The sequence below is a fragment of the Lagopus muta genome, chromosome 5, assembly GCF_023343835.1.
Source record: "Lagopus muta isolate bLagMut1 chromosome 5, bLagMut1 primary, whole genome shotgun sequence".
Lineage (NCBI taxonomy): Eukaryota > Metazoa > Chordata > Aves > Galliformes > Phasianidae > Lagopus > Lagopus muta.
Window position 1 is genome coordinate 56283656 of NC_064437.1, and position 14012 is coordinate 56297667.

A 14012-nucleotide genomic window follows, 5' to 3' on the forward strand; every position below is an offset into this window, starting at 1 on the left:
GTACATTACTGCTACAGAATTTATTCTGAAGATGAGTTTTCTGGGGTTTATTCTGAAAGCTATGGAGGAAAATTGGCTGGTCTTACTGGAGAGCTGTTGTTTTCTATCTTAGATCCTGGAGATGAAGGAGAATGGGCTTGTGATAAACAACGTGGCATTGTCAGGCAAGAGTCTGAACCCCAGGCGTGCTGCCGCTTCTCCTCATGCTTTGTCTGGCTGCTTCCTAAGCATGAGCTTAAGCTTGACAGCCTCAGAAGCGGGGCTCAGGTGGTTTCGGTGATGTGTCAGGGAAATACCTTGTGGAAATTACTGTTTCCTTCATGTTAGTAAGGGAAATGAAATGCTTTGTAGGATCTTTTCTTTCAATGCTATTCAGAGGCTCTTGTGTCAAGCCTGCTAGCATATGGTGCACCTCGGTGCCTCTGAGGCAGCAGAATTTGAAGTGTTAAGCATTTACATTTATACAAACAACGTGAAACATCTTTAAGAACCTCAACAAATTCTTGTTTTCATTGTCTGTCCACAAATCAGCTTTTTGTTTGCTTGCAAGAAAGCCAAACTCCAGTCCTCTGCGTCTGGTGACAGTTGCGTGAACTCAGTCTTCCCATGGGGGAGGATAATTCTGATTCAGCATTTTAGGTAAATCTGAAGAGTCAAGTAACTTTTTTTTACTACTGTTTGTCTCTAGGAGTAACTACAGTGCTGCATTTACACGGAGATGGATGCAGTTCCAACACAGAGCAGCTTACACTGCGGGGCTTAGCATGTCTGAAATCTTCTCTGAGCTTTCATCGTTCCCAAGAGTCTATAAACCACACTTAGAAATTACAAAACATTATTTACTTCAGAGCTGTCTCTAGATGCTGCAAGAAGACAGGATAAGTTGTGGTTAAGGCCATTCTGACCATTATTTTCCTGCCTCGCTAGTTGGGTTACTGCACAGCATTGAGCACGCAGCATGAGTTGCTGCTTTCTCTCAGTGCTCAGTTTGCAAAAGTTGAATTTGCCACTGTTTTGGCCATCGCAGGCTTCTAAAACACTGTGTACCGCTCGGTAGAAAACAGGTCATCCTGGAAATATGAGAACTCCTTAGCAACAGTGGTTCTCAGCATACGTAGCCTCCTGCCTCACAGAGCAGCCAAATTTGCACAGCAGAAGTGAAAAGCACTTCGCTAATATAACAGTCGCAGAGTCAATTGCCAAAATTTCTAATCTCTGTTGCAAAGCCAGCAGCAGTTGGGAGACTGCAAGAATATAAGGCAGAAACTTGGATTTTCCTGCAGCCTTGTTCTGCAGCAATGTTTGAGTGCACTACCTTTGAATATTGCAGGGTTCTCCAAGTCCCTCTGCAGTTAATCACTCCTCCTCTTGTCTTTCTGCATCTGCAGGAGCGATGTGTATTGAAGGGTTGAGTGCCGAAGTCAAACACAGCCTTCGAAAACCGGACGTTCAAATGGCCATTAGGTGGCATCAGATGGTCGCGTTTGCTGCACCCATTGCCTGCAGTTGGAAAGCTGTTAACAAAAGAGCTTTCAAAGAAAGTATTTTGGTGGGGATTTGGTGGGCATTATTCCAGTTCCAGCGCAGCAAGATGAAAGCTGACATCTGTCTGCTGGTCTGGTTGTTTCTGATTGATTCATTTCAAAATCCAGAAATGGAAGGAGATGTAACTTGGAGGCAGGGCTTCTCCTCTTAGCTCAATGGTTTTTGGAGCTAAAAATGTGCACATATTTGCACGTGCAAGCTTGCTGCACAGAAGAATATCCTGCTGCCCAATGCTTTCTCTCTAGCAACCTCACCCATGGGCTGGGGGCTCTGAGTGTTCCAGGATGGCTGGAGTGGAAGCAGTAAGGCACCATGGAAACAGGGGCACGTGGCTGGGAGCATGCAGCTTTGGGTGCGTTGGTGCTGGGGCAGAGCTTTGCTGATGCCCTTCATCTCGGGGTTTAGCCATGGCCATGTGCACAGAAAACAAGTTGCAGGCTGTCAGAGGCTGAGAGCAAGGTGTTGACTCTGCATTCTCTCCAAGTGTCTTCCTTACATCTCTGTGGGAAACGGGGTCCTGGGTAAGTCAGACTTCTGTGCTGGTTCGTTACAGTTATGCTTCTGTGTTGGCCAGCCTTGGGAAGGGAAAGGCTGTTAATGTTGTTGCTGCTGTGCAGGGAAAACCAGACAAGGGTAGGGTATGTAGATAGACAGTGGTCAAAGAGGCAGATGCCCTGTGTTGTCTCCAGGAGAGAAGAAAATGTGTTTGACTTTTAAAATAGTGTGTTGTCAGATGTTTTGTACTTGAGGTTTGCCTGTAAATGAAGTCACGTAAACCAGAAATGGTGGCTGCAAGGAGTTTTTTCTACATGTGTTTAGCAGAACTTCCTTTCCAGTCTGTCTGGCCTGGTTTCTCCAGCTTCTCCTTCCTGTTCCTGATCAGTGTTTGCACAGGGTCAGCTCAGGGAGAGAAAACCAATGGCTCAAACTCACATGAAGCAGATGAAGATTTTTTTTCTCCATGGTTCAGTGTGATATTTGTGCATCCATGTTGAGCAGACATGACCCTGTGATGCACGTGACTGCGGGGACCCTCTTGGACCCCCTCATCAGGCACATCACTAAGACATCTCCTCCATTACCTAAAATCAGGTGCTTGAGTTGACATGCTTCACCCTTGCTTGCATCCTGGGCACCCTCAGCAATGATTCCTCAAAGTCAAAGCTCCCAGGGTTTACAGCCATGGGATCCAAGATCAAAAGGTCACTGCGTATTCAAAGGTCAGGGGTTCAGGGGTCAAAAGATCATTGTGTCAAGGGTTGGCAGAGGTCAAAAGGTCCTAAAGGTCAAAGGTAATGTGAGTCAAAGGCCAAAACTTCACAGAGTCAAAGAGTGGTACTAACACAGCCAGACGTGGCATCTGCCCTGAGTGTGCTGACATGGTTCAGGCCTTCGTTATGGCTTGCTTACTGAGTATACAGAAAAAAATATGTATATAATAATTGGAGAAATCTTTGTTGCAAGGAAGAGCCAATTGGACATCTGTGAAGATGCTGCGCTGCTCATATCCATGTGCAGAACCACACCAACCACACGGGCACAGAGCTGGGAGTGTGGGGGCCTATGTGGTCATGTCCCTGTGGGTACAAGAGGTGGTTGCATGCAACGGTGAGACCGTGACGTTATCTTAACATTCAGTTGTGACCTTGAGCACCTTTAATGTCCTGATTCTTATTTCCAACATAGCGAGGTGCTGCACGGCCCCATCTGCAGCTTGGCTGTGGGGTGGCAGCAGCACAGCTAGCACTGGGATCAGGTGAACCACCTCTTGGAAAGGGGAAATCCATCAGAGCCACCGGCCAGCAGCCCACTCTTCATCCCTGCAAGTTGTGATGGCCACATGGCTCCCTGGTGTCAAGGCATATCAATACCTCAAATCTGGAAAACAGAACTTAGACAGTACGTTCTCTGCTCTTGGTGCCAGGCTGGACACAGCTATCTGCTCGCTATGGTCTGGGCATTTGCAGGTCTGTAAAAGTGATGCTGTCTGATAGCTTGGTTTGTGTCAATATTTAAGGAACACTAAAATCCGCCACTGCCTTTCTGTCTGTATCAGTATTGAGCGTTATCCATTGCTGCCTATTTTTATAATACACAGCCATAAACGCAGGTTAAGCCAGGCTGAGGCAGGGCACAGCCTGCTCCTGGGCTCTGAACTCCCTCACCCCGCTGGGCCCACACAGCCGTGCAGATCCTGAGGGCCAAGACGTGGCTTCACACCCCACCCATGTCTGGAGCTGTTGGCTGGGAAGGAGAGCAGAAGCAGATAGCGATGTTTCCCTGCTTTATGGCCTTTTCGTGCAAAGCACTTTAATCCATATTGTTTGCCCAGCAGTGGCAAATTGCACCCTGTCCAATGCGTTGTGAAGGAGAAGCAATTAAATAGTGACCGAACGAGTAGTGTAGCCAGCACGACTGGGGTGAAACAGCTGTAATCTGCATGGCAGCTGGGAAGGAAGTTAAGAGCCTTTCTACGTCAGGCTCGGCCCTGCCTGTCTGCCCAGGTGCAGCCAAAAGTGAACTACGCCAAGGTCTGGAAAAGCACTGATCCCATAGCTAACACTGGGCATCCCAATAAGTGCTTCGTTCTCCATTCCCTGAGGCTGGGAGCTCATTATCTGTGTTTGACTTGCTATTGCCCTGGAGTTAGAGTAGGGACAGGGACAGAGTGACCCCAGGACAGGTGGACAAAGGCTGTGGCTGAACCCCAGCACCTGGCATCCTGCAGGAAACCACAGCCAAAAGCCGAGAGAGGCTGGCAAAAGGGGTAAGAGTGCAACGTGAAAGTGAAAAGGTCAGCATCAGAGTAGCAAAAGGAAGGCTTCTCAAGTGAAATGTTGTTTCTCGTAGCCATGTTCCTTAGCACAGACTGAGGATTTTCCTCTCCTGGTGGGGGCTATCCAGCAGCAAGGTGGACCCTTTAGGAGTTGGTCACTCCAGATCCATCAGAGCTCTGCATCGCTTATCCATGAGCACAGCAACCATGGCAAAATAAAATGAGAGATGTGAGAGCCCTCCAACAGGTTTTTTTTATACCTTTTTATCGCCAATGAGCAGTGAGGAATGTCTGCCCTTGACAGATGGGCAACAGAATTATCGCATGGAAAACAGGTTCATCCTTCCAAAGGGCAGCAGCGTGCTGCAGGTGGGGTTTTATAAAAGGATTACAGTGGTCTCAGCCACAAAAGAGAGAACAGGTGCACCCAGCGGCCTTTGCTGACCAAAATCTGTAGCTATTCTGGCCCCTAGACCCTGCACCATCAGCCAGTGCTGTGCAGTGTCTGAGGGTGGGGACACCCACCTGGGGAGGTGGCAAGGAAGTTTCAGTGTGAGCTCAAAGGTTAAACAGCGTTAACGAGAAGGCAAATGCAGACAGTGACATGCTGGACCATGACTGCTGAGTGTGTGATACTGGGGAAATAGCAAGGCCTCCTCAATTCTTGATTGTCCTGTCCTTCCTGTTTGCAGCTGGAGCAGAGAGAAGGAATGTGGCGAGCCAAGGTGCCCAGTGGGCAATGCTGGGGGGGGGGGAGGACTTTTGTGGAAATGCCCCTCTGTGCCCCCTAGCACACATCCCCTAGAAACTCATTTCTTCCCCATTTCTCCAAGGTTGGTTGCCTTGGAACCTTGGCATCCCATCCTTCTGGGCAGCCCACGTCCCTGCAGGTGCCCAGGTCCCACTGAGGGTCCACCTCTTCCCAGGCTCTCCATATTCATATGGGGACTGAATTTTGGGCCACTAACAATGAGTGAAGCAGAGCATGCTCAGGCAGTTCAGCATTCTGCATCCAGCAGCCAAGAGCAGACTCAGAGAAGGAAAGTTGGGACACTGAGGGTGTGAGGCAGCAACTGGGGCTCAGAGCTGGCCAGAACCACCGTGTTTTTCGGGAGCAAAAGACATCTTGAACTGAGCTAAAAGGAAAGGGAATAAAAATTCTGATTGCTCTGGCTTTTAACCTGGAGTTGCCACGTGGGGAGAAGCAGCACACGCTGCCCACGGCACGGAAAGCCCTGCTCCAATGAGCCACCAGTGAGTGGCATGGGAGGGCCAAAGTGGGTGGCACAGAGTCACAGCCACGCTGCACTGCCTGGGAGCCACCCTGGCTCCAGCACGTGCCCCGAGACATACGTGTGGCTGAAGAAATGCTGTGGCCATGCCTCCTAAAAATAGCCCTGCCATTGGGAGCCCAAGGGGTTTGTTTGGCCAGAGTGACTCAGGTCCCGGTGACTTCACAGCATCAATTAGTGCTCAGTAACGTGCAGATGGATGCACTGCTGGGATAGCAGCTGAGGGCCACGGGGGGGTATCATTCAGAGTGATGTGATGTCACACCACTGTTGTTATGTCTTGAGGGGATCCACGGGAGCCCCTGGCGACGTGGTGGCACCGAAAGCTTTGCATGGGGATATGACAGTCCCTGCATCCCTGAGTGAGAAGGATGTAGATCCCTGGATGAGGGGGTGGGAAGTGACATGCGGTGACAAGAGGTGACAATGGGACAGCACGGGGTGACAAGAGGTGACAAGGGGTAATGTGGGATGGCAAGAAGTAACACAGTGTGACAAGGGTGACACGGGGTGACACGGGGCACTGCGGGCTCTGCAGGTGCAGGGGGCACAGCAGGGACGCGCGGTGGCCCCTCCTGCACCCCAGCCCCACTCCGAGCCCGGCAGCCGCTCTCAGAGCAGCGCTGCGGCCGCCGCTCGCACTCCGCAGGCGCGTACGGGCCAGGCCGCCCTGACGGGGAGCGTGGGGCGGGGAGGGGGAGTGTGGGGGGGGCGGGACGGCGGCGGCCGCCCTCGGGACGAAAACAGCGCACGAGCGGCAGGAGGCGGCGGCGGCAGCGCTAGGACCGCGGCGGCGCCGGGCTCGGGCTCCGCCGCACACGGGCACGGCCGCACGCTCCGCCGCACACGCCGGGCCGAAGGGCTGCGGCGGGGCATGGGGAAACGCGGGCGGCCGCGGAGAGAACCGCGGGAAGCGGCGGGGGAGGCCGGCGGGGCCCGGTGTCCCCTGGGGGACATTTTTAACACCGGGCCGGGGATGGATACCTTCCTGCACAACGTGCAGGTGCTGCTGGAGGCCGCCAGCTACCTGGAGCGGATCGAGAAGGAAAATAAAAGTGAGTGCGCGCGGGAGGTTCTGCGGGAGGGGGGAAATAAATAACCGCGCAAACTTTGGGACGGCTGCGGGCCCCCTCGCCTCGAGCGGCGGACAGTCGTGGGACCACCGTGTAAAGTTCGGGGGGAGCGGCGGGGCCGCAGGCGGTGGACGGGAGGGGGGTCTCCGCTCGGGGCCGCGGGGAGGAGGCGGTGTCACCGCCGCGCTCCCCCCGCCGGGGCATGGGCGCAGTCACGTAGGCAAACGGCCGCGCTCGCCACGTCGCCGCGGGAAGGGCAGGGCCGGCCACGCGGGCCGAACGGCGGTGCGGGGCAGCAGCCGGCCTTACTGCCGGCCTCCCGCTCCGCGGGCGCGCAGGATGCGCGTTGCCTTTTACGAAGCGGTGCGCACAGTGAGAGTGAGGGTTGACAGGCGGCGGGACGGAGGCTGCCGCTTCGCGCTGGGAACAAAGCGGGCACAGCGTGCGGAGCGCTGCGCGCACCGCGGAGCTGCGCGGAGCGGCCCCGCTGCGCTGCGCCCCGGGCCGGCGCCCCGCCCCCGCGCAGCCACATGGTTCGCACATGGAGGCAACCCGCCGCGCTGATTGGCGGAGACCTCCAGCGGGGCGTGCCCGCGGGTGTTCGCTCCGCCAATAAGCGACGCCGGGGTCCCCCGTGACGTCACGCGTTGCTGTGCGGGGCGGCCCGGCGGGGTGAGCCCGGGCTGCCGCTGCCGTTGTGTCCCCGGGTCACACGCAGGCTGCTTTCCTTTTCTCCTTCTCCTTCTTCTTCTTTTCTTTTCTTCCTATTTCTTTCCTATTTCATATCGATTTATTTTTTTCCTATTTTTCCTCTTTTATTTTCCTCTTATTTATTTATTCCTTTTACCCCTATTTATTTGATTATTTTTTCACTCTTCCCGAAACACGCGCAGCTCCCTCTTCTCTCCCATTCCCGGCGCACGCCGTCCCCCCATGCTCCCCCCCTTCCTCTCTCCTTCTCGCACAGTTCTCGTCGCTGCCCCCGTGGTGCAGGAGCGGCTGCCCCTGCACAGACCCCACAGCCGCAGTGGTGGGGGGGACCGCGAGCCCTTGTTCTCCACCATCAGCTCCACGCTGTTTTTCTCCTCTCAAAAGTAGAAACAGCACTGTTGTGTTGGTTCGCTGTTTATTTGTTGTGTTTTTTTTTTTTTCCTCACATGTGAATCGGTGTTTCGTAATGAGCCCGCAGAGCCCCGTACTGGGGGAGCGGAGCGGAGCGGCCGGGAGGTGCGAGCGCTGAGATGATGGAGGAGCGGGCGGAGCTCAGCGCTGCGCCTGAGAGAGCGGCGGTGCTTTGGGGATCACTGTGGGACCGCCGGTTGTTTTTTGTCTTTTTTTTTTTTTTTTTTCCTCTTCTTCTCTGAGCTTGAAGGGGATGTGTCAGAATCACGCTTTGGGGGGGGATTGCCAATAGAATTGTTCTGCCATTGTCTTGCAAGAGTATCTGACATTCCACGCATTTTATTTAAAAATGCATAGTTTTATGAGGTTCCGTGTTTGGAGATGGAGAATGGTGCTCCCCTGCGTGAGCAGCACGTGGGGATATGGGGGTTTTGTTGCCAAATATTGAGAGGAAGCGGTAATATCCAACCAGCTCCCTTCCCGGCACTTGTTTTCTCTCCATCTTCCGCTTAGGAGAGCCGTGCTGATAGCAGGGAACTCCTTGCCTCCATCAGGAGATGCTGCACAATGTCTCAGTGTTTATTTGCAACCTTGGCGTTTTGATTCGAACAGTCCCGGCTGGCCCAGGGCTCGCTATGGAGCGTGCGGTGCGGTACGTGACGGCGGTGAACGGGCGGCTTTGATGTGTTGCCTCCCAAACAAAGAAAATTGCTGCTGGAATTGGAAAACAATCCCTGAGCACCACGGGACCGATTCAAAGGGAAAAATAGCTGCAGGAGTGGGAGGGTGATGGCCTGAGTGCATACCTGGTCCTGCTGCAGGGAGAGCCGTGTGCTCAGCTCCGGTTATCGCACCGGGATCCGCTGCCCTTTGGCTGCTGGAGCAACACCGATGGCTCCGTGCGCTCCGTGCCGGCTGCCAGACGGGGATAATGGCTCCGTGCTTATCTTTATAGGCTCCTACCTGGCAATTAGCAGCAACAAAGGAAAGCAGCCCCAAAAGCTTGGGGCTGAGCTGGGCACGTGCTCCCTGCTGGTTCTGGCTGGTGCCCGGCAAGGCTATGCTGCATTTTGATGTGACCACTGAGTTACACCAATGCTGTACACATAGGGAGTGACAGTGCCTGCCCCCAGGAAACATGGCCTGAAGAAAACAGGACTGGCAGAGAGGTGTCTGGCCCCACCTGACCTGTGCACGTGATGGGGATAAGGCAGTGAAGTACTGGGTGCTGTCTGGGATTGGTGCTGTGGCTTTGGGCAAGCTGCAGGCAGTGATGACCCCATGGGATAGCACTGCTTGTCACTCAGATTATAGAATCATAGAATAAGTAAGGTTAGAAAAGACCTCAGAAAATCATCTAGTCCAGCAATCAACCCATCAGCACCATGCCCATGTGGCTGGGTGGTGCAGCAGCAGAAGTGCATTACAGTGTAGTGGATTATAGTATAGAGCCTGGGTAGAATGGAATCCTATTGTCGTAATGCTTGGGTAAAATGGAGTATTTATCTACTAAGATAATGCTGAATCCTTTTTCCAGTTTTATTGCTGGAAATGGGAGCAATGCTGCCTGCCTGCTTGAGGGAGCTTCCATACCTAGACCGTGGAACCCAATCCCAACACACGTTGCTAACTGACATGTACAGGTTTCCAAATGACCTGTTTCTAGAAATCTGAGCTTGGTATCAAAGGAATAGAAACAGCACATGAAAAATTACATTGGCTGTTTTCAGAAATGAAAGCCCTGCTGAGGGCAGCCCTGGTGGTGTATATCTATCACCTCTGCAATACACCTCACAATGAGGCCTGCATAGCAGTGTGTAGAAGCAGCTGAAGTGCTGGAATTGGGAAGGCGTTATTAGAGGGACTTGAAGCAAATTCAGCTGGGGTTGGTATGTGCCAAACATTACCTGTGTGTTCACAGGCTTCTGCTTATGTCAGTACAAGTTGCATAAGCACATGGTTAATTCTTTGGATGTGATGCCTTATCTATAATAGATGTGGTATGTATATGTGCTGAGCTCACTGCAGAGGCAGACATGCTGTCACATCCTCTTCCAAAAGCATGATGGCCAGCAAACCAACGTGACAGCGGTGTCCTTATTCACAGTTTAGCACAGGTGTGTGTGTACAGGACAGTGGACTTTGGTCCCTGCAAAAAGACAGGCAGATTTTCTTTACTGTCTGACTTTCAAGTGCTGTCTATGTTTAGTGACCTTCTGACCAAGAATAACAAGTGGGTGACTGTAGATTTGTCCTTTGCTCTTCAATAAATCTGCTTGAAAGGTAGAAAAACTGAGCCTTGAGGGTGAGTCAACACTGTGTCCAGCTTGTGGCTCCTTCTACTGTTTATGCATTTTTGAGGGTCTTTTTTCTGACAAACCAAAGGATGGTTCCCATAAGGTCAGTGAGAGCTGAACACATGGCTCAAGGTCAGTATGGAGGGTCTTGGATCTTACAGTGATGTAATATGGTGCAGTACAGACCTCCTTCACTTATATATTTTTCTTCCAACTTACAATACGCTCCCTTCCTTCCTCCTAGTTCATAACCTGGCCACAGTGATTCATGTGTCAGCTACTTCCAGGCTGTGTTATTTTGACTCGTGCTGTTTGTACATCATCATGAAATTCAGAAGGAAGCCACAGCAGGAGAAATGATAGGGTAGAGCAAGAGCTGCAGGGCTGTGCCAGGAGCACTGCTGAGAACTGATCACGTCCTTGGCAGCAGGGCATCCTCAGGCTGGCAGAGAAGTGTCTTCTGCTGTTGTCTGGAAAATCCTACCTTTGACAGATCCCATCCTGTGCATATTGTTTTGCTGTTTATTTATTAATTTTTTTCTTGAGGGAGGCCCTATTGCTGAATTTTGTAGGTGGATCAGTCAAGTGCCTGAGTCACTGACTCGGAATGAACTAGGGCACGGTTCAGGTCTGAAAACAGAGCAGCATGTCTCCCAGAGGCTGGGAGCAGGGAGTACACTCCTCCCTGGCTTTTGCCTTACCCATTGGCAGAGGGTAGTCTTTGGATCAGAGTACACAGCACGTGCTTTGTTCACACTCAAACTCTTGGATATCCAGGTGGTTTGGCTGTGAAAAAATTCTGTCCTCCCCATCAATGGGCTCCAAGTGCCAGTGGGAGTGCTGAAAGGGATTATCTGGTGCCTTGCAAAAGAACAAGGTTCCTGGGTGAGAAATGAGGCCATATCCTATAGGTGCTGTAGGACCCTTGCATAAGGTATTGCAAGCATTGGAAGAGTGTCAAGTAGGGGAATGGAGACGTGGTTGTTGCAGTGTGTGCTGGTAGGTGGGATATTCAGGTATGTCATAGATGCTGCTCCCCTGGATACCAAAAACCAGTTTTGTGAGTCTGTTGTCACCAAAAGTTTTCTCATCTGACAGCCTCTGTGGATTTTTTTTACTGATGTGAGAGCAGCAGAAAATGGTTCCTAATGGATACCTCTGTTCCTGCCTTGGTTGCAGGGGTGTTAATTTTGAAGGATTTGAAAGCAAGGCTAAGAATTTGCAGGCATTTCCTTTGCCCACCTTCAAACAAACCCTGCAACTGTTGCCATGTTCGCGTTCCTCCCATAGGTTACAAAGAATTGGAGGTAGGACTGTTTGAGAAGAAGCCAGAGAAGGGATGGAAAACTAGGCGGTTCAACTGAAGGTATCGCCCTTACTGAAAATAACTTCCAGGTTGCAAAGCACCATGTTATTTCTAAGCCTCGTGCCCAAAGCAGAGGGTTGGGCATCTTGGTGGGTGAGCTGTATTCTTGTTCTACCTCTAGCTGAGGGCGTCTTCATGCAGTGATTATGCTGCTTACACCTCAGTTTCCCTTCCTGCAGAACAGAAAGAAAAGAAACATAAAGTCATTGCAGTTTTGAGAAGCTTAAAACATAATTTTCTGGAAAGCTCCTAGAAGATTCCCCCGATGGAAGCAGCTACTTTAATGCCAGTGATTGTGGTACTGGTTAAAAAATAAAAATCAAAATCAAAACAGACCACATCTGTTTTACTTGAATAAAATAACACAGCAGCATTTCAGATGTAAATATTAATTGATTTCTGCACTGCAGATTTCTTCCTGGATATTTAAATTGTTGCTAAGGAGGAGGGAAAGGCTATCAGGGAGATTAACAAATCCATTATTAAGGCTGGAAATGGAGGGCTGCCGAAGTGCCATTTAATAAAATGTAAAAAGCCCCTTTCTAAAGGGCAAAGCAGCAGAACACACAATGAAAGTGAATCACAGCTGCCAGAAGGGATGCCAAGCAGCAAGCACTTATAATCAGAAAACTGTACTTACAGATCATTCGGAGCCACTAAATTAAATGATCTCATTCTCCCCTAAAATACTTTTTCCTTAAGCCCCTCCCCAGCATAGCTCAACCCCATTTAAAATGTGACTTTGGGGTTTTTTTGGTCGGTAGTTGAATAGCACCAGGCGTCTTCGTGCCATTCACTTTCCACCCACTTTTGTTTCTGTTGCACACAACTCTGTGTTCTGCAGGCTGACCTGCCCGCACTGCCACTTGGGATGGCAACTGACAGATTTTGCAGATAAGCTGTGGCTCTGTGGTTGGCTGCCTGATCTCCGTCAGGCTCCTTCTTTGGGAAGACATCCCAGTTTACTCTCAAATTTGTCTTTGTTTCACACAGATTTTTGTAATCGTGCATTATTTACTTAAGAAACAAAGACGTGGAAGCTGAGCTGATGTGTGCATGGAGGAGTTGATCTTACATCATCTCATGCAGAACTGATCCTGCTGTTGCTTCATTCTGGTGCTGATTTAATTCACCATATGCGTGTACCCCTCTCCTCTGTACTCTTCTATTTTGTGTCTTGAACGTTGGCTCCTGGAGGCTGACTCACGGATGTACTCCTAAGTCACTCCTTTGTATCCCAGCCGTGGCTTTTCCTTTTTTTAAGGAAACACATATCTCCACACGTACCACCTGAAAGCTGGCAGTGGTGGTTGCAGTACAGTGATTGTGAGCTTCATCATCATGGTGGGTATCTCTTGTTTTGTTTGATGTTTAGTATTATTGCTAATCCTGGAAGGCAAATGACTGCCTTGTTTTGGAAGCAGGAAGTCGAGCTAGAGCCCAGAAATGCTGTTGCTCTAACCCCACTGGTGCAGAGCACCTGCGTCCTTTTCCAAAGATCACATGAGTATTCCCTGCTCAAATTTGAGCCTTAACGTGTGCTCCTAATAATCCGCGCTGTTAATCATTTCCAGGATAGAGAACTGTCCCATCTTAAGAGAAACAGGATTCAGGGATGACAGGGTTTCTGTAAGAGCTGAATAGTGGCTGGATACCTCTATCAGCTGCAAGCCCGCAGTTTTCCGTGGAAGGCTCAGAAACAGTGAATCAGTGAAATATTTAAAGAAAAGCTAAGTACACTGAATCCACTTGGTTTTCTTTCACGTCAGCTCTTGCAACTCTGCATGAGTCTCCTGATACCTTTCATTGGTCACAGGCTAAAGGTCCAGACCTGTGAAAAGTAAGCCCGACCAAACAGCACTTCTGGTAGGTTGGTATCAGCTTGAGACTTGTATTTTAACTCTGAGTGTCCTGATCAAGTACTTTGGATACTGGTTGTCATACAGTTGCACACTAACAGGTTTTGAAGCTCTACTCCAGCAAGCCTTAAAAGTTGGTGGCAAAATTCAGTGGCAGAAATGGTGGCGATTGGGTGTGGAAGCTGGGATGTGAGGTGCTTTACTGGGGGATCGGGAAGAGTGGGATGCACCATGCAGGTGTGGCAGTGTCCAGGTGAAGCGTGCCCTATTTGCGTGGAGCTTCAGACACCCTGCCGGCTTTCCCAGGCACACAGACTGCTGTCTGTGCTCTTTTGTCTGTAGAGCACGTTGGGTTGCGCATCTCAGGGTGCTTTCAGAAGCCCTGGAAACACGGCAGCTTCTCTTTAGTTAACGCCTCTACAGACGCAGCCTCTCTTTGCTCTTTTATTGCTCCGTTCTCTATCCTTCCACGTGCGGAAGCCTCAAGAAGAAACGCGAAGTGACCGCAGGCCTCTCGGCCCGGCCGCATCCCAAGCCCCGGCGGTGCTCGAGGGAGGGCGGGCGGCTGGCCGTGCCCACTCTCCCGCCGCCGTCGCCTCAGGGCCGGGCTGCGCGTCCCGCCGTCCCCCCGCGGACACAGCGGCCGTCGCACAGCGCCCCGCGGCGGCTCGGAACTACATTT

The 14012-nt window shown here is 51.2% G+C and overlaps 1 protein-coding gene across 1 annotated transcript in view; it reads left to right on the top strand.

Annotated features, from left to right (window-relative positions):
• Positions 1–6410: 6410 nt before the first annotated feature.
• The window catches only part of MXI1 (MAX interactor 1, dimerization protein), a 51565-nt gene continuing 43963 nt past the window's right edge, over positions 6411–14012 (top strand). Inside the window, exon 1 of the mRNA XM_048946197.1 lies at positions 6411–6668. Coding sequence (XP_048802154.1) covers positions 6488–6668 — 181 coding nt within the window. The 5' untranslated portion in view covers positions 6411–6487. The remainder of the gene's footprint in view (positions 6669–14012) is intronic.